General features: G+C 50.4%; 1 protein-coding gene across 3 annotated transcripts in view; it reads left to right on the top strand.

The window, feature by feature from the left end:
- Positions 1 to 483: 483 nt before the first annotated feature.
- The window catches only part of N4BP1 (NEDD4 binding protein 1), a 40,516-nt gene continuing 15,415 nt past the window's right edge, over positions 484 to 25,584 (top strand). For all 3 annotated transcript variants that reach the window (XM_066244189.1, XM_066244188.1, XM_066244190.1), the window contains exons 1-2: positions 484 to 932; positions 15,224 to 16,872. In XM_066244189.1, the coding sequence (XP_066100286.1) occupies positions 735 to 932; positions 15,224 to 16,872 (1,847 nt within the window). In that variant the 5' untranslated portion in view covers positions 484 to 734. The remainder of the gene's footprint in view (positions 933 to 15,223; positions 16,873 to 25,584) is intronic.

Raw genomic sequence — 25,584 nt, 5'->3', positions numbered from 1 at the left:
ATTAAGGTCCTAGCCTATAATACTTGTTTTCCCAGTTGTGCCTGTTGCTAGGCACCCAGGACTTTCTGCCCTGGTGACATTCATACCTGGCCTATCATTTCTGCTCTGTTTATGCCTATCGGCCTATTCTATCAGAACCATCAATCTGCCTGTCTGAGAAGCTAGATAACTCTATCTCTGGGGCCCTAGTTTGGGCTTCAGGGCGTCTGAAGGCAAGCCAAGTCTTTGTGTGACACTGGGGTCAGTACCGTCTCCAGGCAACAAGCCTCAATTTCCCCATCTGCCAAACTAGAAATTCACGGTGCAACAGGTCATCCGGCAGCGTCGTGCCCTCACCAAAGAGGGCCGCCCGGGCGCCTCTCCGGAGCCCCGGCTTTGCCCTCAACAAACATGGCCACCTCGCGTGACGTCACTTCTGTCGCCCCGCCCTATCCCCTCCCCTGGTGGGCGGCGAGGCTCAATGACGGCAGCGGGAGGGGCGCATGCGCGGCGGCGGGCCCGGCCCGCGGCGACGGCGACAAAGTGGCGGAGGGCTTCCCTGGCCGCAGTCGGCGAGCCGCGGCGGCCGTGGCGGGATGGTGTAGCCGGGCCTGCGGGCGGGCGGGCGGCGGGGCGGGGGCGAGGCGGCCCGGGGTGCCGACGCGGCCGGACGGGCTCGGGGACCGCGGCGCAGCACCCTGAGGGGGCGTCGCCGCCGCCGGCCCCCGGAGCCCCCGCGGGAGGCCGCGCCCGCCATGGCGGCCCGGGCGGTGCTGGACGAGTTCACGGCGCCCGCCGAGAAGGCGGCGCTGCTGGAGCGGAGCCGCGGCCGCATCGAGGGCCTGTTCGGCGTCAGCCTGGCCGTGCTGGGCGCGCTCGGGGCCGAGCAGCCGCTGCCCGCGCGCATCTGGCTGCAGCTCCGCGGGGCGCAGGAGGCAGTGCACAGCGCCAAGGTGAGTCCACCGCCGCCCCCGGCCCCGCGCGCCGCCTTCCGGGCCGCGGGCCCGCGCTCGGGCCTGGAGCCCCCTCCCCTTCGCGCCCCTCCGCGCGCGCCGCTCCCTCCCGCCTGCGCCTCCGCGGGGGCGCAGCGCGCGGGCGGGCAGAGCGCAGCCTCCGGAGCAGCGGACCTGCGCGCTCGGCTCTCGGGCCATGTGACCCTGTGCGAGCGGCTGGCCCCTGCGGCGCCTCAGTTTCCCCCTTTGGAAAGCGGCGCTGGCGGAGGCTGGCCCGGAGCGAGCGCGCCACGACCGTGGCCGTGGTTATCTTTCCCCCGCGCTCGGGCCGCTGCGCAGGCGGCCGCTGGGCCCGCAGCCTCCCGGTCCAGCGTCGGGGCCGCGCTCCCTTCCCCCGGCCTCCATTCCCGGGAGGGGGCCCCCGAACCTCTTTGGGGGTCTCCGCTCCTTTCCCCCCTTTTGAGAATCGGACGCAAGGAAAATAGATGAGGACGTTGGGATGTGTAATAATAAGCGCTGAGCATGGCATCGTTTCTTGTATTGAAATAATGGACAGCTAACGTTTATTTATTGGCCGTAGCAAGCACATCAGACGTTATGCTGAGTGTCGGATGCAGACCTTAAAAATCCACTGAGTTAGATTGCATCCTCCTCTTCCTCTCTTTAACAGCTGGGGAAACTGAAACTTTTGAAGAGGTGACTCACCTTCGCTCTAGATCAGCATTTTAGCCTTCTAGGTGCTGGAGACCTTCATCTGCCCCCACCCCCGCTCCCGCCCCCAAGGTCCAACTTTCTCTAGTTTATTTCCATGGAGTTTGTGCAGCGGGCGGGAGTGAGGCCTTAGAGGGTCTTTCCAGAGCCCTGTCTCCCAAAGGTGAGCCCTCTGGGGTGGGATCCTTGTTCAGCACCCTACTTCAGAAATTTCACTGTGCTCTCAAAGAATCTGATTAGCTGTAACTCCTGGCTTGCTTAGATTAAAAAGACTGGACGCTTTTATTTATTTATTTTTATTTATTTTCTTGCATATAAACCTGTGCAGCATTTGTTTGCTTTTGACTTTTTACTGAATTTATTGGGGTGACACTGGTTAACAAAATTGTATAGGTTTCAGGTGTTGGGGACCGAAAGCCAACAGGGTCTTTGCAGTTTAGATTTTTGGGGTTCAGAGGTGTGGGAGCTGGCAGTAAGCTGACAGTCTGCCCAACCCCCCACCTCACTTGTTCTGTGAAGTTGCTAAAGACTTTTTTTTTCCCCCACATCTCTATGTTAGCTGTGGTGCTGGATTGTTTATATTCAGTTCTATCCCCCAAGTCCCTCGGAAAGACTAGAGACGATTTCCTTTACATCCTTTGTCTTGTGAAGTTAAGACGTTATGTATGGTGGGGGTTTTCTGCACTTGGTAGAATTCTTGTGTTGCCTTGGAAATGTGATCAGAGATCTCTGATTTGCTAATGGCCTCACTTTGCCCTATAAATAAAGCAGGTAGAGGAGTGGAGAGGTGATGGCTCTGTTCTTGCCATCAGCATTGAAGAGGCCTCCCAACCCCACCCTTTTTCTCTTTAAGCCTATTTTCTTAATTCCGCGCCGTTCCCACTCAGGACCTGGAATTACTAGCTGTGCTGGTTCATGGCATTCAGGTGCACAGTTCTACACGTCTTCTGTATATTGTATCCTGTGCTCACACCCCCAACTCAAGTCTCTGTTCATCACCATTTATCCCCCCATTCCCTCTTCCGCCTCCCCCCGCCCATGCTTGCTTTTAACATGTTTAGAAGAGACAGGACACTTAATTGTACGATTCTTCTCCATAGCTTAACTTAGAACGTTGTAGGTGTTGAACCATTTGTCTGACTCCAGACAACTGACCTAACTTCTTCCCAGTGTTTAAGGCTAAAAAGCAGACCTGGCTGAGTTGTAGTATTCCTTTAAAAGGTCTCTTACCAGCGTTAATTCCTCCCCTTCTCATTACCGTTGCTGCAAGTAAGACCTTCATTCTTGGTGTGTGCCACCGCTCGCTGCCCACGCACCTCTCCCCCTCTGCGGACACCACTTGCATTAGGCTGAACCTCAGAAAGTCATTCTGCTCTGGGACCTACAAGGGTCTCCTGTTGCCTCTCTCCTTCACGCTAAACTTTTCCTCTGATTTACAAAACTTATTAACCCAGCCCCATCTGATCTTCCCAATGTCTGCTCCAGCTGCTCTCAGTTTGAACCTCCGCTGAAGTCTAAGTCTCTCTTTCTGTGCACACTGCCTGCTCCCAGTTCAGCTTCTTGCAGGACTCACCCTCCCACCCCACCCCCGCCTGGAAAGGGCCTCCTGTCCCGCCAGACCTTCCCACTCCGGTTTCCTTGCCTGTCCCTGCCACACAGCTTAGCATTAGCTAGTTGGAAAAGGTGTGTCTCACAGTACCTCAGGGTATGTGTCACCCACTCATTTATCTTTGTGATGCGTGTTAGTCATAATCCAACCCTCCCACTTCTAAGAAATTCTTTTTTTTTCCCTTGAGACTCACAGGTAAAAGTTGAATACCGCACTCAAGGGCGTTTCGTTTTTAATTTGTTTTGCAGTTTTACCATCTTTTGAGGAAGAGAACAGCATTAATTTGATTTCTAAAATGAAGAACAGGAAAGCAAACTTCAGCATCTACAATATGTCAGGTTAAACTGCGGAGAAGATTTGGAGGAAGGTAGAGAGAATAATTTTTTAAACGAGCTGGTTGAGTCTCCTTAAAATAAGATGTGGGCAACTGTTCTGGGGCCTGTCAAGTGGCTTGCTTTATTTTCTTGCTTTTAAGATGTTAACCACCTTGTAACAGATGCTAGAGGGGCACGTGGAGATGGGTGAGGTAGCGCTCCACAGACGGAGAGCGGTGAGACAGGCTAGAAGGCGATGATCTCCAGGGAGGTTACAAGAGGCATAGGCTCCTGAAGAGCAGCCACTTCTGTCCGAGGGGGGATCTGTTGGAGGAAGCAGCTCTTGAACTGGGCTTTGAAGAGCCTGGAAGATTCCCAGGCAGAGGTGGTTATGAGCCAAGGCCTAGAAGCCAGAAAACCTGTTGGAGAGTCTTGACAAAGCCTCCAGGGGACCCAGATGCCAGGCTGGGGCCTTGGCCTTATTCAGTAGAGAGTCGGTGAGGATTTTGCCAGGAGAAGAGTTTGAAAGTCTGTATTTGGAGGCAAGAAGATCCAGCCGGGGAAGGGCCATTGTTCCAAATCAGAGCTGTGCATGAGTGGGGTGGCAAGGTTCTCGTTGGGACTTGGCCGTAAGGGTTCAGGGTGAGGTTTTTAAGCCCTGGTGTCAGAAAGGATGGCGGATACCTTGATTCCTGCTTGGTGGGGCCAGATAGCTGGCAGTTAAAGACAACGTACACTGACTGTTGCCTCTTGACCTCAAGGAAGCCACCGCTTCGTGGGGCAGGGGAGAGATGCTTGGAAACAAACAGTACAGCGGGGTTTCAGGTGGAAGTGTGCACTGGGAGCTTCAGAAACCCTTGAGAGGAGGTTGTTCTGCCCAGCTGGGTGGTGAGGATGACAGCGAGCTTCCCAGAGGGAAGAGCGAGTGCGAGGTGACCACCGTGAAGCTGCCATTTTATCACGGGTCCGCCCACCCGAGGAGGTGGGCGGGGCCCAGAGCGCTGGGACCTGGAGAAGAACGTGGATTTTCCCGAGCAAGCGGGTCGTGGGGAGGCCCGAGAGGGCCGCAGGTGAGAGCGATCCTGCAGACCTGTGTCTCCCAGGAAATGCCTCCGTTGTTGGTGTGTGTATCCCCAGGCGTGGCCCCTCCGAGTGGGACGTGCTGGTTTGTGATGATGTCAATTGGTGGTAGGTTGTTAGCCACTTTCATAGCAGTGCCACGTTGCTGCCAAGGACAGAGGCAGTGTCTGGGAGTGAGAGGAAAACCAGAGGACATTGTCTAGGGCCCGGTGGCAGGGGTTGGCGGCTGACAGGGAAATGGGTGTGTGGGTGAATTTCAGAGAGCAAGTGTGGGTCCTCACGTCTGGAGGCTCTAGATGCGACACAGCGTGGGGTCCCTGAGGTCACTCGGTGGTGGCAGGGATGGGGAAGGATGTGGCTGAGGACAGCTCGGCCCTGAGGAGGGACAAGAGCTAGAACTCCCTTTAGATCAGAGAGGGCCAGGGTCAGGAGACTGCAGAGGGCAGCAGGTGGCTGATGCCCTGTGGGCGAAGGCAGGTGACCGAGCTCAGCGTCAGCCAGGTACAGAGTAAGGGCCCAGTGATGTCTGATCTTTTTTTTTTTTTTTTTTTTTTTTTTTAATTTTATTTATTCATTTTAGAGAGGAAAGAGAGAGGGAGAGAGAGACAGGGGGGAGGAGCTGGAAGCATCAACTCCCATATGTGCCTTGACCAGGCAAGCCCAGGGTTTCGAACCGGCGACCTCAGCATTTCCAGGTCGACGCTTTATCCACTGCGCCACCACAGGTCAGGCCGATGTCTGATCTTTTTAAGAGGCAACCTATTTATGTTTTAAAAACGATGCATGCTGTGAATTATATCTCAAAAGTTTTGCATTAATGTGTTCCTTTAAAAAGTATATGTATTCTAGAAAAACAAAACAAAACAAATCAGCCATGCATGCTAAGCAGAGCATGGCCAGTGGACCAGATTCCACTTTGGACGGCCTTCTTAGGACCTCTGCTTTAGACCGTGGGAGACCGGTGGGTGAAGATCCGCTGTGTGAGTGTGTTCCATTTGGGGAAGCTGGCGGCGGAGGGTCTGCTGGCCTGCAGCGTGGTCTTCACCGGGTCGGGAGCCGTCCCTCTGGGAGGGGGGTGCTGAGGGCAGCGGGGTCGTTAGGGTGGGCGCGGAGGAGCTGTTGGGAGCACCCTGGAAAAGAACGTAAGAGGACTGGAACTGAGTGAGGGGCCACAGAGGGTTAGACGGCTTGGGTTTCTAGGGTGGCTTGATCCAGAAATTCTCAAGTGGGTGACAATCACTGCCACTCTGGGTGTTGGTAAAGCCACACACAAGGACACAAGGAACTGGGATGCACTTGGGCAAGGCAGATGGGAGCTCAGGAAATGTTCATGAATGGCCGGTATTATTTGGGCTAGGACAGTCCAAAAACTTACAAGACTGGCCATGTCCTTTCAGAGAACTGATGGCCTCAGAGATGGCAGGTGAAGGCAGAAGGGGTGTAATGAGCTGTGAATAAGGGGACCAGACCTCAGACTGTCCCCTCTAGACTCACAATTAGATAGTCCACTATCTAGCCACGCAGATCGAGGGCAAGTTCTGTGTGTTCTGGAGGTTGTAGCTGGAGGGGAATCGGCTCAGGATCTTGGATAAGGAGGGGTTCTGCAGACGGTTCTGAGAGCCAGGGGGGTGCTGCCTCATTGGTCCTGTGTTCAGTGGGGGTGTTCCTTTCCCTGTGGAGAGCTGAGAAGATAGAGGAGGTGGTGGTGCAAGGCCCCTGGAGACCCTGCTGCGGTCCAAGGTCCATCGTGGGGTGCGCAAGCAGGTTGGGGAGCAGGAACCCTCTCCTGGAGCTTAACAAGCCAGAGAAAAGTAGTTGAAAGTGAATGGCATGGCCATGTGGTGTAGTTTGTCCGTGAACTGGAGGATGCTGACTTTGCTGACCACAGCTGCCTGCCGATTGCTGGTGGAAGCATTACCTCCCACGGTGAGCGGCCACCGTGAAGCAGAGCCAGCCTGCAGAGTTGTGAGGAGAGTAAGGGAGGGAGCCCCCTCCCGGGCAGTCTCAAACGCTGGAGCTGCAGGACACCTGAGACCCGCGCCTCCGGTTGCCGCTCTGATGGCGGTGGGAAAGAAGAGGGCGGGAGAGGGTCTTAGGAGTTGGGATTGTCCTTGACCCAGCATCGAGCTTTGACTTCTGTATTCGCAGAGCCAGGAAGGAGAAGGAAAAGGGCAGCTCCAGAGGTGGCCTGTTGTTTGTTTGTGTTGGCTTATTTATTCATTCATTTTAAGGGTTTGTTTTGTTTTGTTTTTTGGTACTGGTTTCATGCATGAATTCTTGAACAGTAAACTTGTTCGTGGAGGAAATAATTTGCAGATGTAAGGCTGGGTGGTGACGCGGAGTTTTTGTTTTGATTTTACCAGAAAGGAGGTTGGTGGCCTTTTTTGCATTTCCAAGAATGATTTTTTTTTTTAAACTCCCTCATGGTTGTGAAAATTCTCTTCTTGAGAAAGAGTGGTTTGTTTCAGTCTCTTTTCATGGTTACTATTTTGGGGTCACGCCAGAATGTTGAAACGAGGGACACTCACTCTGGTTACGCGGGGTGGAGTGACTGCTGGCGACTGGTTCCCTCTCCTGGTCTGTCACCGGCTCCTGTTGCCGGGCTTTGGTTAGAGCTTGTTCTGTGCTGCCGTTTTACAAAAGTCGTGTAATTGTGTCAAGTTAGCAGTCTTGCGTTTCAAAAACAAAATTGCAAGGCGGGAAACGCCTCCTCTAATTAACTAAAGAACGTTTTCCATGTTATATCCTATGGAAACATAGGAAAAATCCTTTTGTTTAAAGTCACCGAGTTATTAGTTGTTATGTTAAGGAGAACCGGGGGCTTACACTGGCTGATGGATAAGAGCTGTGTGCATTCCCATCGAAGGGTCTATATGCAAGCCAGAGGTGACTGTGGCCTCTTAGGATTGGAGCGTACTGCTGCCAGTCATGCGGGATCTTTATCTGTGCTTGAACCTGCGGGTTCATTTCACAGTGGCTCGTTAGTAACCCTGATCGGTTTTAAATTAAGATAATGAAGTGACGACTTTGGTATTGTATAATAGGTAGGCAAATAACATCAGGGAAAGGACATCCATTTTAAAATCAGCCTTAAAATGATCAAATCACATTGATTATTCTAAGCATTATTTTTATTACATGAATTTGCATTCTTAAATATGCTTTTGCTAGATCAGTTTCTGTGACTTTGGGGGCTTTTGGGGGGGTCCTTGAAGGAATGACACATTATAAGTGTCAGATCTGTAGTTTCTTTATTTTCTGGGAATTCTAAGAATATAGATTATGTAAAAGCTCATTATTCTCTATAAATCAATTAGAACAGAGGTTCTTTAAGAAACATTGTAATCCAATCCACTACTGCCCCTTGAGACGAAAATATATTTCACACTCAGCCCTGGAGAAACCAAGCTTTTCTCGTTTATAGACACAGACATGCAGACACCTTTCAGCTTCCGTTCCCTGCAGCCTCAGCCACAGGTCAAGAGAAATCCAAAACTGCAGAACTGGCCTGGGTTTCTGCAGGCTGCAGGGGCTTCTTTCGGTGCTCCTGAGACCTATTCTTTTTTTTTTTTTCTTTTTCTTTTTTTCATTTTTCTGAAGCTGGAAACAGGGAGAGACAGTCAGACAGACTCCTGCATGCGCCTGACCGGGATCCACCCGGCACACCCACCAGGGGCGACGCTCTGCCCACCAGGGGGCGATGCTCTGCCCATCCTGGGCGTCGCCATGTTGCGACCAGAGCCACTCTAGCGCCTGAGGCAGAGGCCACAGAGCCATGCCCAGCGCCCGGGCCATCTCTGCTCCAATGGAGCCTTGGCTGTGGGAGGGGAAGAGAGAGACAGAGAGGAAAGCGCGGCCGAGGGGTGGAGAAGCAAATGGGCGCTTCTCCTGTGTGCCCTGGCCGGGAATCGAACCCGGGTCCTCCGCACGCTAGGCCGACGCTCTACCGCTGAGCCAACCGGCCAGGGCCTCTGAGACCTATTCTTGCACGAACAGTAAAACGGAAAAGACTGACACCAGACCTTCATATATTGATAGTTTTCACTTAACAGAAAATAGCTCCCGTTACCCACTGGACAGATCACCACAGGGTCAGACCGTAAAATCAGATTCCTGCAGACTCGGTTCGTGTTTACAAAGGGAGGAATTGAGACTGACCTGGCCACCTGCACCCACTGGTGCCTGAGCCAGTGTGGAGAGGAACCGGTGGCCAAGAACTATAAAACAAATCCAAAGTCAGAAGGAAAAGGGAGAGGGAACTCGCGCTGGCCTGTTCTCTTTCGGCTCTGTGGGCGCCCGGGCGAAGTGTGCTTGGCTCGCAGCCCATGGGCTGCCCTTCTCAGGCCACTCGGTTTAATAGCTCCAGGCTGGTGAGTTACTTGGACATCTCCATGGGTCCTTCAGAGTGCCAATGTGGAGATGTCTTTTTAGAGGCAAGAGCCGTGGCTTTCAGACAGGGAGGTACTTGTGAATGAGGAAACCAGCAGGAACATGAATGTGGCCCAAACAGCACCAAGTTCCTGAGTTTCAGCACACACACACGGTGGAAACTGCCAGGTTCCGTTCACATTGGCTAATGTCTTACAGACACTGAGATGATAACCTTTGGGGATATTTTTTCTAACAGACTGAGGTCATAGGCATTTCTGGTGGACAAAAATCCACATTTTACCTGGTAGCGTCACAGCCAGGGCCCTGGTCAGTAATGCGTGTTGCATCCGGCAAAGGTGAATTTCCCAGAGGATTCAGTAATCTTTGGGCGGGCCAAAGAGCGCTCCATTATGATCAAAAGGCCATCCTTTTGCCTTATTTAGAAGTATTTGATAATTTTTCTTAACTGTGCACAGTTATTAAAGTGGAGCGCACACCGTTTTTTTTGGTGTTTTAGCCATTTTCTCTCTTAAACAATGTTACCCACATCATTGATGCTTGACTGCATGTCCACTGATATTCCCAAACTTCAATTCATTTTTTGACGTGGACGTATTTGTCAGACGTTTTGGTCAGAGAATACTTTGTCATTGGAGCTGTGTTGTGCATTGTAGAGTGTTTCGCAGAATTCCCAGCCTCTCCCCAAGATGCCAGGAGCACCTCCTCAGTTGTGACAACCAGAAATATCTGATGTTGCCAGTGCCCCCAGGAAGAGCAGAATCAGTGTTATATGACCAAAGCTAGTCCCCCACGCTGTCTAGTAAAATTGTTGTAAATGCTGTAGTTTAAATAATAAGATACTGTTGTATGTAAAAAACAGATGAACATGCCCCCCCCCCCCCCACTGCGACCCCACTCCCATTCTTGGAATGTATTTTTAGATAAGAATGGGAGGAAGGAAAGTTAAGATTTGGCTGCAGAAATAAGAAGCACGCTAAAATCCGCACCGCGGAGGGCTTGGCGAATGGGTCTGCGGATCCTGAACTGGACCCTACGTGATGAGGAGCTTTAGAAAGTGAGCGTGCACCCGCAGTGCTTTCAGACCTCGCTTGGGCACTGTCGCAGGGAGTAGGGTGTGACGAGCCTGGCAACGGAAAGGAGAGTTTAACGTTTCGGTGTTGACCTGAAACAAGACCTGTGAGGATTGCAAAGGAGGAGGGAGAGCAGCTGTGGGTGGAGGTGACTGCGTTTCATTACAAGGGAGCTTGGACCAAAGACACCGTGGAGAAGGCAGTCAGCTCCGATTTCGATCTTTTGGGCACTTGTGGAAATGCCCTGGGTCTAACTGGCAACCTGGCAGTGTCACAGAGGAAGGCTCTAGGTAGACATTCGGAGGTTTCAGCAGAGAAGTGAAAGTTAGGGTTGGGACCCGAAGAGTATGCGGGAGTGGGATGGCAGGAGAGGACCAGGACAGGACCTTGGGGAACATCTACACTTACGCAGTAGGAAAAGGCAGCAGAGGATTGGGGGAGTTGTAAAAACGGGAAGTAAAGGACAGCCAGTGGCATCTCAGAAGTATGGAGGGGAAAGAACTTGTGGGAGAAGTTGGTCAGTGGTGTTCTGCAAAGAGCCCAGGTGGGGGGGGGGGGCTCTAGGTTGGGCACGGGTTGTCATTGTTGGCATTTAGGAAGGTGGTTTCAGTTTGAATGAGGCTGGGATCAGATTTCAAGGGATTGAGTGACATGCAGTTAGGCTACTCTTCAGAGTGTGAAGCTGAAAGACAGGTGGAGCACCCCCCCCCCCCCCCCCCCGCTTGGGCAGCGGGCTGAGGGGGTGTTCTGCACAGAACCCACCCCAGTGTGTAGGCAGGGACAAGGGCAAGGCCAGCTACACTGGCGTGCTGAGTCGAGGCCTGGGAAGGGGCCGAATGCTGTGAGTCAGGAAGGGAAGAGGTCCTGAAAGGTCGAAGTTTAGATGCAGAAGGAGAGGCATTTGGGTGGGCCTCTGGGCTCTGTTAAGATGCCGTCTTTTACTAAGTGGAAGGAGTAACAGAAGTGAAGTTAGACCTGGAGACATTGTTTGGGTGAGAGTGAAGAGTGGGTTGGTCAGCGGTGCTGGGAGCTCTGGGAGGTCTGAGAGCTGCGGGTGGAATGGAAGGGGGATGAGAGCTGGCGCTGCATGCTGCTGCCCGGTCCCGCCCCCACACGTGCACCCAGTGCGCATGCGGATATCCTCTCCGGGGGCCGGTAAGACACCCCTCCTGGGAAGAACTTGGTCGAGATTTTAGAAATAAAGTTGAGGGTAAAGGTAAAAAAGAAAGCAAATGTCAGAAGTGCATGGGAAAGGGACCAAAATATTATCAAATCTATAGCAGTGTTATCAGTGTGTCCGTGAAGTCATGGTGCACTTTTGACCGGTCACAGGAAAGCAACAAAAGACGATAGGAATGTGAAATCACCAAATAAAAGGAAAACCCTCCCAGTTTCTGTAGGATGATGTGGTAGCATGTGTGCATGCGCAGATGATGATGTAACACCGTGTATACAGCGGAGCAGCCCATGGCCATGCCAGTCGAGATGTGGATGGTACAGAGGAAAGTTCAGTGTATTCTATGGCTCGCTAAATTAGAATCCGTGACCAAAGTGCAACGTGAATATCGGCGCGTTTATAACGAAGCGCCACCACATAGGAATAACATTACTCAGTGAAATAAGCAGTTGAAGGAAACCTGCAGTTTGGTGGAGAAACCCCGTTCTGGTAGGCCACCAGTCAGTGACGAGTCTGTAGAGGCTATACGGGATAGCTACCTAAGGAGCCCTAAAAAATCTGTGTGTGAGCCCACATCAAACTGCACTGAATAGGTATGAAACTGGGAGTTTTCCTTTTATTTGGTGCAGATTTCACATTTCTATCGTCTTTTTTTTTTTTCGAAGCTGGAAACGGGGAGGCAGTCAGACAGACTCCCGCATGCGCCCGACCGGGATCCACCCGGCATGCCCACCAGGGGGCGATGCTTTGCCCCTCTGGGGCGTCGCTGTGTTGCGTCCAGAGCCACTCTAGCGCCTGAGGCAGAAGCCACAGAGCCATCCCCAGCGCCCGGGCCATCTTTGCTCCAGTGGAGCCTCGCTGCGGGAGGGGAAGAGAGAGACAGAGGAAGGAGAGGGGGAGGGGCGGAGAAGCAGATGGGCGCCACTCCTGTGTGCCCTGGCCGGGAATTGAACCTGGGACTCCTGCACGCCAGGCCGACGCTCTACCGCTGAGCCAACTGGCCAGGGCCTCTATCGTCTTTTGTTGCTTTCCTGTGACCGGTGAAAAGTGCACCATGACTTTACGGACACACTGTAGATGGCCAGTTGAAAACCTAAAATGGGCCTGTTATAGATTTGTAGATTAATGATGTTGAAGGGCTTGGTTTTTCTAAGGCTTCTGTCTTGCTTCTGATTTACATATGTTCTGTAGGACCCGTGTCAGTGTCTGAAAATCACTAGTCCTACTTTCTTTCCTCTTAGAGGTAGTATACAGCACGGTTTGTGCGAGTCCCGTAAGTAGGAGATCTTTAGAGCTAGGCCTGAAGTGCGCGGCCAGTGTGGAGAACTGGGTCTGCCGCGTTTAGCGTGCCCTCCGCCCGCGGTGCGCTGAGAGCCGCCCTGCCGCGCTGCTGGGCCTTCCTGTGACTTCCCTGTGACTTGCGGTGGGCGTGGGTGTCCACCTGCCGCTGTGGTGTTCCGGGCACACTGTGCTCCTGGCAGCGGCCACAGTGCGTTAGATCTACGCTCACCATAGCTGATCTTGAGCTGCTGTGCTTTTAACCCTTTGTCTTGTTTCAATTTGCTTCTGCACTTGGGCCTTTTCGTTGTCGTGTGCTGCTGGGTGCCTCGCAGGTAGTGCCCTACGCTTTCTCCTCTGCACTGTCAGCTGTTTCGAACCACGTGTGATCTGGGGGCCACGCTGACAAGACCTCTCAGTGTGTGCCCCTAACAAGAGAAGGTAGAAGGTGAACAGTGGCGCCCAGAAACCTGCCCAGGCCAGACCTGCTGTGGCTGTCTTCTCTCTGGATTGGGGAACTGGTGGGAGCTGTAGAACAGAGACTGATAGAAATTCACTTCGCCACATGAAAGGGAAGTTATTCGATATGCCCACCATTTACTTCTTTTTTTTTCTTCTTCTTCTTTTTTTTTTACAGAGGCAGAGATAGACAGGGACAGACAGTCAGGAACGGAGAGAGATGAGAAGCATCAATCATCAGTTTCTCGTTGCGCGTTGCGACTTCTTAGTTGTTCATTGATTGCTTTCTCACATGTGCCTTGACCGCAGGCCTTCAGCAGACCGAGTAACCCCCTGCTGGAGCCAGCGACCTTGGGTCTAAGCTGGTGAGCTCTTTGCTCAAGCCAGATGAGCCCACACTCAAGCTGGCGACCTTGGGGTCTCGAACCTGGGTCCTTCCGCATCCCAGTCCGACGCTCTATCCACTGCGCCACCACCTGGTCAGGCGCCCACCATTTACTTCTTAAAAGCCTGAGTAACATAAAAAATACAAATATTGTAGGACGGGGAGACAGTTTTTGACTGACATTCAAGTGTTCAGACACCAAATACAGCCAGATGCAAACAATGGCTGTTTGGATCCACAGAATGTTTCTTAGCAATACAGCTGATGGCCAGACCACCCTTAGAATATAGTGCTACTCTGTACTGTCTTGTTTACCTTTGAACTGGAGTATAAAGATCAATTATTGCACCTGACCTGTTGTGGTGCAGTGGATAAAGCGTCTACCCTGGAACACTGAGGTTGCCAGTTCAAAACCCTGCACTTGTCTGGTCAAGGCACATATGGGAGTTGATGCTTCCTTCTCCTACTTCCTCCTCCCTCCTCTCTCTCTCTCTCTCTCTCTCACTCACTCTCCTCTCTAAAATGAATAAAAAATTTTAAAAAAAGATCAACTGTTGCTACTTAGTAATTCTCAAGAGTAAATTATTAATAAAAAATTGAGTAGTTGCGGCCCTGGCCGGTTGGCTCAGTGGTAGTGTCGGCCTGGCGTGCAGGAGTCCCGGGTTCGATTCCCGGCCAGGGCACACAGGAGAAGTGCCCATCTGCATCTCCACCCCTCCCCCTCTCCTTCCTCTCTGTCTCTCTCTTCCCCTCCCACAGCCAAGGCTCCATTGGACAAAGTTGGCCCTGGCGCTGAGGATGGCTCTATGGCCTCTGCCTCAGGCGCTATAATGGCTCTGGCTGCAATAGAGCGACACCTCAGATGGGCAGAGCATCGCCCCCTGGTGGGTATGGCGGGTGGATCCCGGTCAGGCACATGCGGGAGTCTGACTGCCTCCCTGTTTCCAACTTCAGAAAAAAAAAAATTGAGTAGTTGTCAAGGGACAGTTACTTCTTTTAGGACACACTGGGTTTTGTGCATGCAAAGCTATAGCAGGCTATTTGCACAATTCCTCAAAATGCTGCAGTTAGAGGCATTAGGTAACTCGAGCCAGAGCAGCAGTTGTATGGCTGGATTTTGAGCCTGGGAACAGACTCCGGTGCCCAAGTTATTCAAGTATTTTCCGCTGTTGATGTCGGTCCTAAAGAATCCACTAAATTGTGCTAAAAATCCTACCTTTATATCTGAGAATGGCAGTACTCTCTGGGATTCTCTGGTTCTTTATATGTGGGTCTGCATTTAAACAGTATGGTCTTGCTTAGAATACAGACATCAAGTTCTATAGGTTACATTGTTCCAGCCAGCTGGGGAAAAATTTGTTAATTTTTTTTTTAGTGTCTTCAAAGAATCCATTTTTTCTGTCTGGAAACTAAGGACAATAGGAGTGAAGCAAAAGTCAGGGTTTGTTTGGAGTAAATGGTCTGATTTGATTATCTTATCTCTTCATTATGTCATAATAGTAATAAGCGACACGTAGCATAAGTCTGGCTTGTCATTCTCCTCTACGTAGCTGGGCAAAGCCCTAAGATCACACTGCAAGTACACCTTGGGACATGTCACCTGCCTCTTAGACACACATGCAACATTTTCAATTTCTGGTAAAGACAGTTAAGCAATTTATAGCTGTTACTTTAAATCCCTTCTTTAAATCATGGCCTTTTCCCCACAGTTATTAGCCAGCTTTTGATTTCTGTGCAGCTTGACACTTGTAATTACATGTTTAACATAATCTGTGTTCTAAAGAGCTTTGTAAACTGATCTCACTTCTTCTCGCAGGAATATATTAAAGGACTCTGTGAACCCGAACTAGAAGAAAGAGAGAGCTACCCCAAGGCTATGCACTGCATTTTTGTCTGGGCGCAGAGCCTGTTTCTCAAGAGCTTGATACAGGACACTTGCGCCGACCTCAGCATCCTGGACATTGGTCTGCTTGGCATCCGAGGAAGTGCGGAGGCTGTGGTCATGGCCAGGAGTCACATTCAGCAGTTTGTAAAGCTCTTTGAGAGTAATGAGAACCTGCCCAACAGTCAGAAAGAATCAGAGGTGAAAAGGGAATTTAAACAATTTGTGGAAGCTCGCACAGACAATTATACAATGGATTTGTTGATTTTGCCCACTTCCTTGAAAAAAGAACTGTTGACACTCACACAAGGTGAGGAGAATGGATTTGAAACGGGAGACAAGGATGCTCTTGAAATCGGAGATTTGAAGGAGGTGGAGTTTACACAGAGCGCAGCAGAACTGAGTATTTCTGGAGACGAAATGGGCTCGCAGGAAGAGGCGAGAAGTAAAGCTGGGACTCCCATTTCCGAGCTTACGCAACAGATGGACGCCGTCTTTTCCTGCTCACAAGACACACTCTTTGTCCCGATAAATGGTCTGACCCCAGATGAAGAGGCGCTTTGCAAAGGCAGGGTTTGTAATAAAAGGAGGTTTTCTGATTCTGAAGAAAGACACACCAAGAAACAGTTTTCTTTGGAAAGCGTTCAGGAGGAGGAGCTCTTACATGACGGTAAGCCATTAGCTGGAGGGGTCAGCACTGACCTGTTGGACTCCTCTCCTGACCCTGACGGTTTCAGTCCAGATGTAAAAGACACTACTGAGGAAATGGAACACAACATCCTGGTCAACTTTTTCAAAACCATGGGCTACTCCCAGGAAATTGTTGAAAAGGTCATTAGAGAGTATGGGCCATCTACTGAACCATTATTGCTCTTAGAGGAAATTGAAAAAGAAAATAAAAGATTCCAAGAAGACAGAGAATTTTCACCTGGTACTGTGTATCTAGAGACCAACAAAACCAAAAATAAAGGTGTTTGTAGCAGTGTAAACGAGCTTACAGTGGATTCTACTCCAAAGAAAACACAAACTCACGCACCGCAAAACATGGTAAAAACGTGTCCTCAGTTACCATGCAAAGTAGAACCAAAACCGAGTACCTCAAACTGCAAAGTGAGCGCTTTCAGAACCGCGCCGGCAGAGCAGAAGCCGACCTGCCCTGGGAGCGGGGACCTCCTGGAGACTGATGGCCTTGCGCCCGCTGTCGCCCCTTCAAGTCCCAAAGAAATGGTCAGTTTCATTTCGAGAGGAGCTCCAAGTCACCAGCCCAGAATCCTGGTGTTCCCCGAAAATGGCTTGCAGCAGCAGCAGCAGGGAGAACAGTTGCTTCCAAACAACCTCAGGCCGGCCTGTGAGAGCCAGCCGGGCGGCTGTGGCTCCCCGCAGTCCAAGGCCAGCTGTCGGCCCCTCTCTCCGCCAGTGCTGCTGCCCTGGGCCGGGCCTTCTGATTACATCGACTCCTCGGTTACAGGGGTTCAAAGGTTCCGAGATACGCTGAAAGTACCCTATAAGCTGGAATTAAAGAACGAACCAGGGAGGACGGATTTGAAGCACATTGTTATAGATGGGAGCAATGTTGCAATTACGTAAGTCCACTTTGCAAATTCTATTATAATTTAAATAGGGCTCTAGGCAGTGTCCCAGGATTACAAGCATTTGTAGAAATGATCTGGTGTCTTTAGTTGATCGATGGCCTTACCTGAGGGCAGAAACTGCTGGTTGGAAAAGTTTTGTTAATTTGTCCTCTAGAGCTGAAGGCTTTGGTCCACCCTGTGGAACCCACATTTCTTCAGGGGCAGGAGATGATGGAAAGTTTATCCTTTCACATTGCTTTGCCCAGTGATAAGCAGTATAGAGACTTTTTTTTTTTTAACTTTTTTTTAATTTATTTTTTTACAGAGACACAGAGAGAGGGATAGACAGGGACAGACAGGAACGAAGAGATGAGAAGCATCAATCATCAGTTTTTTGTTTTTAAACCTTAGTTGTTCATTGATTGCTTTCTCATATGTGCCTTGACCGTGGGCCTTCAGCAGACCAAGTAACCTCTTGCTTGAGCCAGCGACCTTGGGTCTAAGCTGGTGAGCTTTTGCTCAAATCAGATGAGCCTGCGCTCAAGCTGGTGACCTCGGGGTCTTGAACCTGGGTCCTTCCGCATCCCAGTCTGATGCTCTATCCACTGTGCCACCGCCTGGTCAGGCTAGAGACTTTTAAATCATTAGGTTCTCTCTCTCTCTCTCTCTCTTTTTGATAGAGAGACAGAGAGAGGGACAGATAGGGACAGACAGGAAGGGAGAGAGATGGGAACCATCAGTTTTTCATTGTGGCTCCTTAGTTGTTCATCAATTGCTTTCTCATATGTGCTTTGACCATGTAGCCCCTTGACCGTGGGGCTATAGCAGAGCGAGTGACCCCTTGCTCAAGCCAGCGACCTTGGGCTTCAAGCCAGTGACCATTGGGTCATGTCTAGGATCCCACGCTCAAGCCAGACACCCCGCGCTCAAGCTGGTGAGCCCGTGCTCAAGCTGCTGACCTCAGGGTTTCAAACCTCCACGTCCCAGTCCTACGCTCTATCCATTGCACCACTGCCTGGTAAGGTGAAATCATTAGTTCTTAATACTATGAATACTATTAGTTTCTGAATAGAGAATGGAGCTTAAGGCAAAAAGATTTTTCTATTGTTGTATGCTAGTGTGCCAGGTGTGTAGCCTAGAGTGGGAGTGGTGGAGTGTGGTGGACCTTGGTCATACTTTGTGGGTAGAGTGATAGCAGTGTCCTTCCTAAGGAACTTGGTCAGTTTGAGCTTTATGGGCCTCTGCTCTTACGTAGTTTCTGTATTTGTTTTCAGTGAAAACAGCTAAATCATCATTTCTGTTTAGCCTGTCTTAGAACCTCTTAGGACTCTGATTTTATACTTCTGATGTGAGGTTGGGTTTCTTCTCTAAGGGGCAGTTTGGTACAGGGGTTAAGAAGAGTGGGCAGGCCAGGTCAGTCTGCTGCACGTGGGCTGCTGTGACCGTTGCTGTCGCCCTGCCCTGGGGGACATACATCTTCATCTTACATTTCAACAACTGCCAGAGAAAGTCGCCTGATCCCCAGTTTTCAAAGGCAGTCCTTCCACTGATGGTGAAGGTCTTCAGTTCAAGAAGTGGGGGTCCTGGGCTTGGAATGAAGGTGGGAGCTGAGCATTGCTCTGAATTGCTGAGTGTTCTGGGGGTTCTAAACGATCAGTCAGTGCCTTCATTTTATACGACTATTTAATGAGGTTGAAATAGGCTTTATTGTTGAAATAGTTGTCTTTATATTTCTCATTTTTGTTTTGTTGGATTTTTATTAGAATTTTCAAGTCAATCCGCGAGAATATAGTATAATGGACCCCACGTTGGATTCACTGGGATTCCCATTGGGATTCCCGGGGCGGGCCTGCCGCTCAGCTTCATAGTTACCAGCTCCTGGCCTGGCCTGCATCATTTTAAACACGGTTTCCTCCACACCCCACCCACATCACTCTGTTGTAAAGTACTGTACCTTAATCCACAGGTTACATAGAGACACCAAGTCCAAATGAATTTTTTGTTGTTGTTGTATTTTTCTGAAGTTGGAAACGGGGAGGCAGTCAGACTGACTCCCGCATGCGCCCGACCGGGATCCACCCGGCATGCCCACCAGGGGGTGATGCTCTGCCCATCTTGGGGCATTGCTCTGTTGCAACCAGAGTCATTCTAGTGCCTGAGGCAGAGGCCACAGAGCCATCCTCAGCGCCCAGGCCAACTTTGCTCCAATGGAGCCTTGGCTGTGGGTGGGGAAGAGAGAGACAGAGAGGAAGGAGAGGGGGAGGGGTGGAGAAGCAGATGGGCGCTTCTCCTGTGTGCCCTGGCCGGGAATCAAACCTGGGACTCCTGCACGCCAGGCCGATGCTCTACCACTGAGCCAACCAGCCAGGGCCAAATGAATTTTTTTTTTTTTTTCATTTTAGAGGAGAGAGAGAGAGAGAGAAGGGGGGAGGAACAGAAAGCATCAACTCCCAAATGTGCCTTGACCAGGCAAGCCTAGGGTTTTGAACTGGCGACCTCAGCATTCTAGGTCGATGCTTTATCCACTGCGCTACCACAGGTCAGGCCCAAATGAATTTATTAGCTGGCACAATCCCAAATCATGTAGGTCCTCTTACTGTTCTAGACCTTCTTTTATACAAAATCAAGTACTGGTTGGGTAAGGAGGGAGCATGGTACAATAGTCTTACTAACAAGCTTACAACATTTATATAGGATCTATTAAAAAGAAAAAGCATTTTTACACATCAGGATTACAAGATAACACAGTGTAGTGATCATTGTTTTACATACCCACCAAAGACATTCCCAAATCTTCCAGTGCAGGGGTCCCAAGACTATGGCCCACGGGTCATTGGTGGTCAGTGAGAGGAGCATAGTTCCCATTGAAATACTGGTCAGTTTGTTGATTTAAATTTACTTGTTCTTTATTTTAAATATTGTATTTGTTCCCGTCTTGTTTTTTTACTTTAAAATAAGATATGTGCAGTGTGTATAGGGATTTGTTCATAGTTTTTTTTATAGTCCGGCCCTCCAACGGTCTGAGGGACAGTGAACTGGCCCCCTGTGTAGAAAGTTTGGGGACCCCTGGTCTAGAGGTATATGTCACTCTCAGGACTCCTGGAGGGGAGGAAGAGTTAGAATCAGTGTAGGAATTTTAATTAAGATATGTAAACATTGTCTCCTAAAAGATCTTAAGGAAGGGGAAGAGGAAGTTTTCAGTTAAGTTTTATCCTTCCAGAGAACTCTTGATTAGTTAATAACTTTTGCCCCTTAAATGTCTTTCTCTGGGTATTTTTTCTTCTCAGAGAGGAAGGGTAAGGGGGCCTGACTCTTCCTTTTAAAATACTAATGTTAACAATTTTTGTAGTTCCTTGGCACCTTATCACAATTCTGAAGGAAATCTCAGTTATGTCCTTTCATCTATAAATATTTTAGTATTTTATAAAATAAAATTTTCTTTTTATTTTTATACTTTGAGTGAATCATTGATGCAGTCCTTTGCTATCTGAAAGCAAGCAAGCCAGTGTTTCACGTGTGAAAGTTTGAGGAGAGGCAGTGAGAACCTGCACGTTCCGGTCCTTGTTCCCAGCAGGACTGCTTGTTGCCGTTCCACCCTGCTTTTGGCAGTCCCCTGGCGGGGGAAACCCGCCGGCCAGGGCCAGGGCGGCCCTGTTATCTGAGTCAAGTGCAGAGTCCCCAGCCCAGCCCAGCGGCACCAGTTCCTCCTTGTTCCAGGGTCTTGAGCCAAATGATAATATAAAATGTAGGTCACGAGTGTGAGTAATATTAATCCTTTGACATTTTTCTGTAAGTGGAGAGATTTCCCAAATTGGTGTTCAAAGAATAAGAAATGCAAATTAACACAGAATGAGTGATGGTGATGACACTTAAAAAATCTTTTCGGAGCAGCCGCGATTCTCAGGGGCTCACTGCCTGCACTTGCAGGGGCCTGGGTGCCTGTGACAGGATGTTTTGCATGCCAGGCCCCTCCCGCTTTGGCCTCAGGGCCTCCCCCAGCCCTGTGACAGCCCAGACACTCCCACACCCTTCCTGACTCCTGGGGGCAGAGCCATCTCTTGAAAACCTATGAATAGGTGTCCTATACTGACTTGTGTTAGTTTTCTTGAAAACTAATTTGGGGAGGTTTCAGAGTTCTTTGAATTAACAGATATCTAAGTTTAAAAACACCCCTTTCACAAAGAAGGCAGACTTCCAATTTGATAAAGGTTGATTTGAAAATCAGTAAATGACATGCACCCACCCTGGCGAGAGGCCGCTTGGGGGGCGTAGAGTTTTGTTTTGGAGCAGGGAGCATGTTTTGGAGAAGATGTAAGAGGTAATTGTACAACATTGTGGACGTGCTGACTGCCACTGAATTGTTCACTTCAAAATGATTGTTTTTTGTTGTTTACTTTCTGTCAATTTTTTAAAAGTTAGGGGAAAAAATTAAGCCTTATCCTAAATTAATTGCTTTAATATGAAATGTGAATTACAGGCTATAAATTCCATAAAGAAAGTGATTGTGTCCTGTTCTCTGAGATACCCCCACGGTCATTGGTGCCTGGCCTATGGTAGGCACTCAGTAACAATTACATTTATTTATTTATTTATTTATTTATTTTACAGGGACAGAGAGAGTCAGATAGAGGGATAGATAGGGACAGACAGACAGGAAGGGAGAGAGATGAGAAGCATCAATCATCAGTTTTTCGTTGCACATTGCAACACCTTAGTTGTTCATTGATTGCTTTCTCATATGTGTCATGACCGCAGGCCTTCAGCAGACTGAGTAACCCCTTGCTCGAGCCAGTGACCTTAGGTCCAAGCTGGTGAGCTTTGCTCAAGCCAGATGAGCCCGCGCTCAAGCTGGCGACCTCGAGGTCTTGAACCTGGGTCCTTCCTCATCCCAGTCCGATACTCAATCCACTGCGCCACTGCCTGGTCAGGCCACTCAGTAACAGTTAAATGAATTGATTAAAGAGGAGGTTGTTAAAGATTTAAGATTTTTTTTTTCATTTTTGAGAGAGATATGGAGGGACAGACAGACAGGAAGGGAAAGAGATGAGAAACATCGACTTGTAGTTGCAGCATCTTAGTTCATTGATTGCTTCTCATATGTTCCATGACCAGGGGACCGCAGATGAGCCAGTGGCTCCTTGCTCAAGCCAGTGACCTTGGGCTCAAGCCAGTGACCTCTGGGCTCAGGCAAGCGACCATGGGGTCATGTCTATGATTCCACGCTCAAGCTGGATGAGTCTGCACTCAAGCCAGCGACTTCGGGGTTTCAAACCTGGGTCTTCAGTGTCCCAGGCCGACGCTCTATCCACTGCGCCACTGCCTGGTCAGGCAAGATTAAGACTTTTTTTTTTTTTGCCCTGCCTGGGTAGCTCAGTTGGTTAGAGCATTGTCCCAAAATGCCGAGGTTGTGGGTTCAATCCCGGGTCAGGGCACACACAAGAATCAACCAATGAATGCATACATAAGTGGAACAACAAATTGGTGTGTGTGTGTGTCTCTCTCTTGCCAAATTAGTTTTAAAAAGTTTTTTTAAGAAATTGAGGTTGGGATTATTGGGTCTTGGCAACATTGGATATTACTGTGGAGTTTACGCCCTGCTGTGCAAACGTTACTCATCTAACCCAGCCTGTTGGGGAAGTAGTTAAAAAGGAAATCTAAGTCCTTCAGCAATGGAATGGCTGAGCACCACCCTGCAGCCTCTCAGACCCACCCCTCACCGGGTTCCTGCAGAGCTTTGTTTATTTGCCTGCCGACAGCAGTGTCTGCAGCTCACACACCATGAGAAATTCCAAAACAGCCCTCACGGTGCTGCCGAGTATACATTTCTCTACTTGGTTTTTCCCCTTTGTCACCGTGAGTCAGTCACATGGTGACTACATGGAAACTGCCTGCGGTTTATAGTAGACATTAGTAGACATCACGGTGGTGGCCAGATAACCCCGCTGTCAGTCTGAAACTCCGGCCCGGAGCACCTGACTTTTCTGGGTAGATAATTTCCCACGTAGTTGAGGTTTGCCCCTCCACTTGCCAGAATTAGGCGTTTTAACCATTTTTCATGCTAGCCTTTCTTTATCAGGATTCCAGGGCTGTTTTTATTAGGTGGAAACTGTAGAAGGAAATGTCTCTTTCCTGGGTAATTCAGAAAGGGTTTCTCACTGTTTCCCCACCTCCCCTGTCTGATTCTGTTCTTGACATCCGTTGTATCAGCTTTCTGATACAACGTTTCACCCACCTTCTCTTGCTTGGACCCTCTTCCTTCTCCTTGACTGCCTGCTGTGTGTGGGAAACCACCAGACTGTACATAACACATTTCCAATTACGTGAAAACAGGCCTTGCTTGACTCCCTCACAGCCTGCACACCTGGTCCCACAGGCCTGCTGCCCATTCACTCTGCGTTTGCAGCCGGGAGCCCGAGCGCTGCCTTCTCAGAAGTTGGAGGGGTGCTGCTGTGTGTCTGCGTGTGTCTGAGGCAGAGCCTGTCCGCGGGCCCCAGGGGCCTGACTGCAGAGAGCCTGGGAGACTGAGGACTGAGCACGTTTCTGCCTGGCCAGGAGCTGGAGGTTGAAGTCGGAAGGACCTTCTGTATTATTTTGAGGACGCTACTTTGGGTCCACTTGATTTTCTTCTGGATGATAATTATGATGATGATGATTAGGTTTTATTTATTGATCTTAGAGAAGGAGAGGAGGAGCAGAAAGCATCAACTCATAGTAGTTGCTTCTCATATACACCTTGACCGGGCAAGCCCGGGGTTTCAAACCAGTGCCCTCAGCATTTTAGGTCAGTGCTGTGTCCACTGCACCGCCACAGGTCAGGCTCCTCTGGACTGCTTTCTGGGCAAATGCATATGTTCTCCACAAGAGAATTTTCAGGACACCAGGAGGGATTTCAGGGGTCCATGGCAGCAGAATTTGTTCTGCTCGCATTACCCCTTTGCTTCAGTGCCTGGGGGTGTGGGGCTGGGTTCTCTTGCCAACCCAGCGCCCGCTGTCACGTCACTGAAGCGTTTGAGAAGAGAGAGAGGTGGCGCGCTGTGTCTGAGGGGTAGGCAGAGGCGTGGGAGGCGCCTTCCAGACTGCCAGTGCCTCTCCCGCGGCCCGGCTCCCTTTGCAGGACTTACATGTGAGCTGTGTTTTGTTCTGGCTGTGGTTGACACCAACTCTAGGCCTGTCCTGGCTGGTAAGCAATTAGAATGATGTATTCTTCTTAAAAGATTAAAAAAAGAGAAACCGCCCTCCCCCCCAAAAATGCCTTCAGCCTATTTTCCAGTAACCATGTCATATTGCTACATTCTTGCCATATTGTGACTGCTGCTAGATAAGCAGACTGCTCCATTTTTCCCTCCGGAATGGGCTTGTTCTCTGCATGTTTTCTGGGGTATGGGGGTGCCCTCGCAGTCTCTGCCCTGTGGTTCACCGAGAAGAGACTGGGCTGCAGCCTCTACAAGGCGTTTGAGTTGCTTCTCTGGATGTTAGGCATTTGCTGCGTGTCCAGCCCTTCCCTGCTCCGCAAGAGCCAAGATTTATTGGGGACAGTACCATGGTGGGGTCCCAGGAAGGGTCTGGCCCAGAGTGGGAAGCCCGAGTCTGACCCCAGGTCATCCGCCCCCTGGCAGTGCACCTGAGCATGTTGCTGTCTCCTTAGCTCTTTTACTCTGCATATCTGAGGGGAGGCCCGTTGCCTCCTGAGTTCCGGGGTTCAGGTGCACAGGACAGGACGGTTCCGAGGCGACGGGAGGGACGGACGAGGGAGGCCTGTGTCTCGAGAGCAGAGAAGAGGGTTGGAGCGGAGGCTCGAGGCCTGACAGTAGGAGCAGGGCTGGGTCAGAGATCGCGCACGAAGAAGGCAGCCTGAGAAAGCTCGGCCTGGCCAACAGCAAGAGTACGATGACACATGCTGGTGGCCGGGTCCCTCCTGACTAGTCAGGTGTGGGGGAACCGCGAAGCCAGGCACTGGGTCTGTCTAGAAGGATGATGCTGGTGGTGACCTGGGGCGGGACCCGCGGTCTCGGGCTGCGTTTCAGGGTCAGTCTAACCAGTTGGGGTTGGGCTGGAGCGAGGAGAGCCCGGGTGGGTGGGGCACATCCTTCAGGCGGCAGGACTCCCAGTGAAGGACATGTCCACCAGCTGGTTTTGACATGAAGACCCTGGCCCTGGAGAGTGGACAGGCCTGAGGTTCAGAAGTTAATGTCATTGTACACTGGCAATCATAGAAACAGGATGGCCGTGCTGATTGCAAACTCTGGCATCAGTTTGGGAATTCAATCTTTTTTTTCTTTCTAGTGCTCATGGGTTGGCAAACGGATTACCACTTGCAAAATTTCAAACTTCAAAAACACTTCCTTAACCTCCAGTTTTACTTAATTGCCAGAGAATAAAATTAAATTTTTTTTTTGTTTTTTTTTTTGAAGTTTGTTACCAGATTTGGGGGCAGAGGGCGTTTAATGCCAGGGGTCCTAGACTAGGGGCCGGAACCTGGCCACCGCCTGTTTCTATGACCCCGGGACCCAGCCATGCTCTCTGGGTTGGGGTGGCAGAGTAGGTGTGCCGCGGGGGGACTGTGGCCGGGGCGGCCTGGCTGACCTTCACAGAACAGCTACTGACTTGTCTGCCATGGCCCCGCCCCCAGTTAGCATCCTCTGAGTCTGCACTGAGTGTGTGCGACGGTGCTCCAAAGGACATGGAGCGCCCCCCCAGCAGAGAGCCCGGCCTCGGGCGGTGCTG

The sequence above is a fragment of the Saccopteryx bilineata genome, chromosome 9 (assembly GCF_036850765.1).
Source record: "Saccopteryx bilineata isolate mSacBil1 chromosome 9, mSacBil1_pri_phased_curated, whole genome shotgun sequence".
Taxonomy (NCBI): Eukaryota; Metazoa; Chordata; class Mammalia; order Chiroptera; family Emballonuridae; genus Saccopteryx; species Saccopteryx bilineata.
Note: the sequence above shows the minus strand (reverse complement) of the source record. Positions and strands in the feature narration are given on the sequence as shown.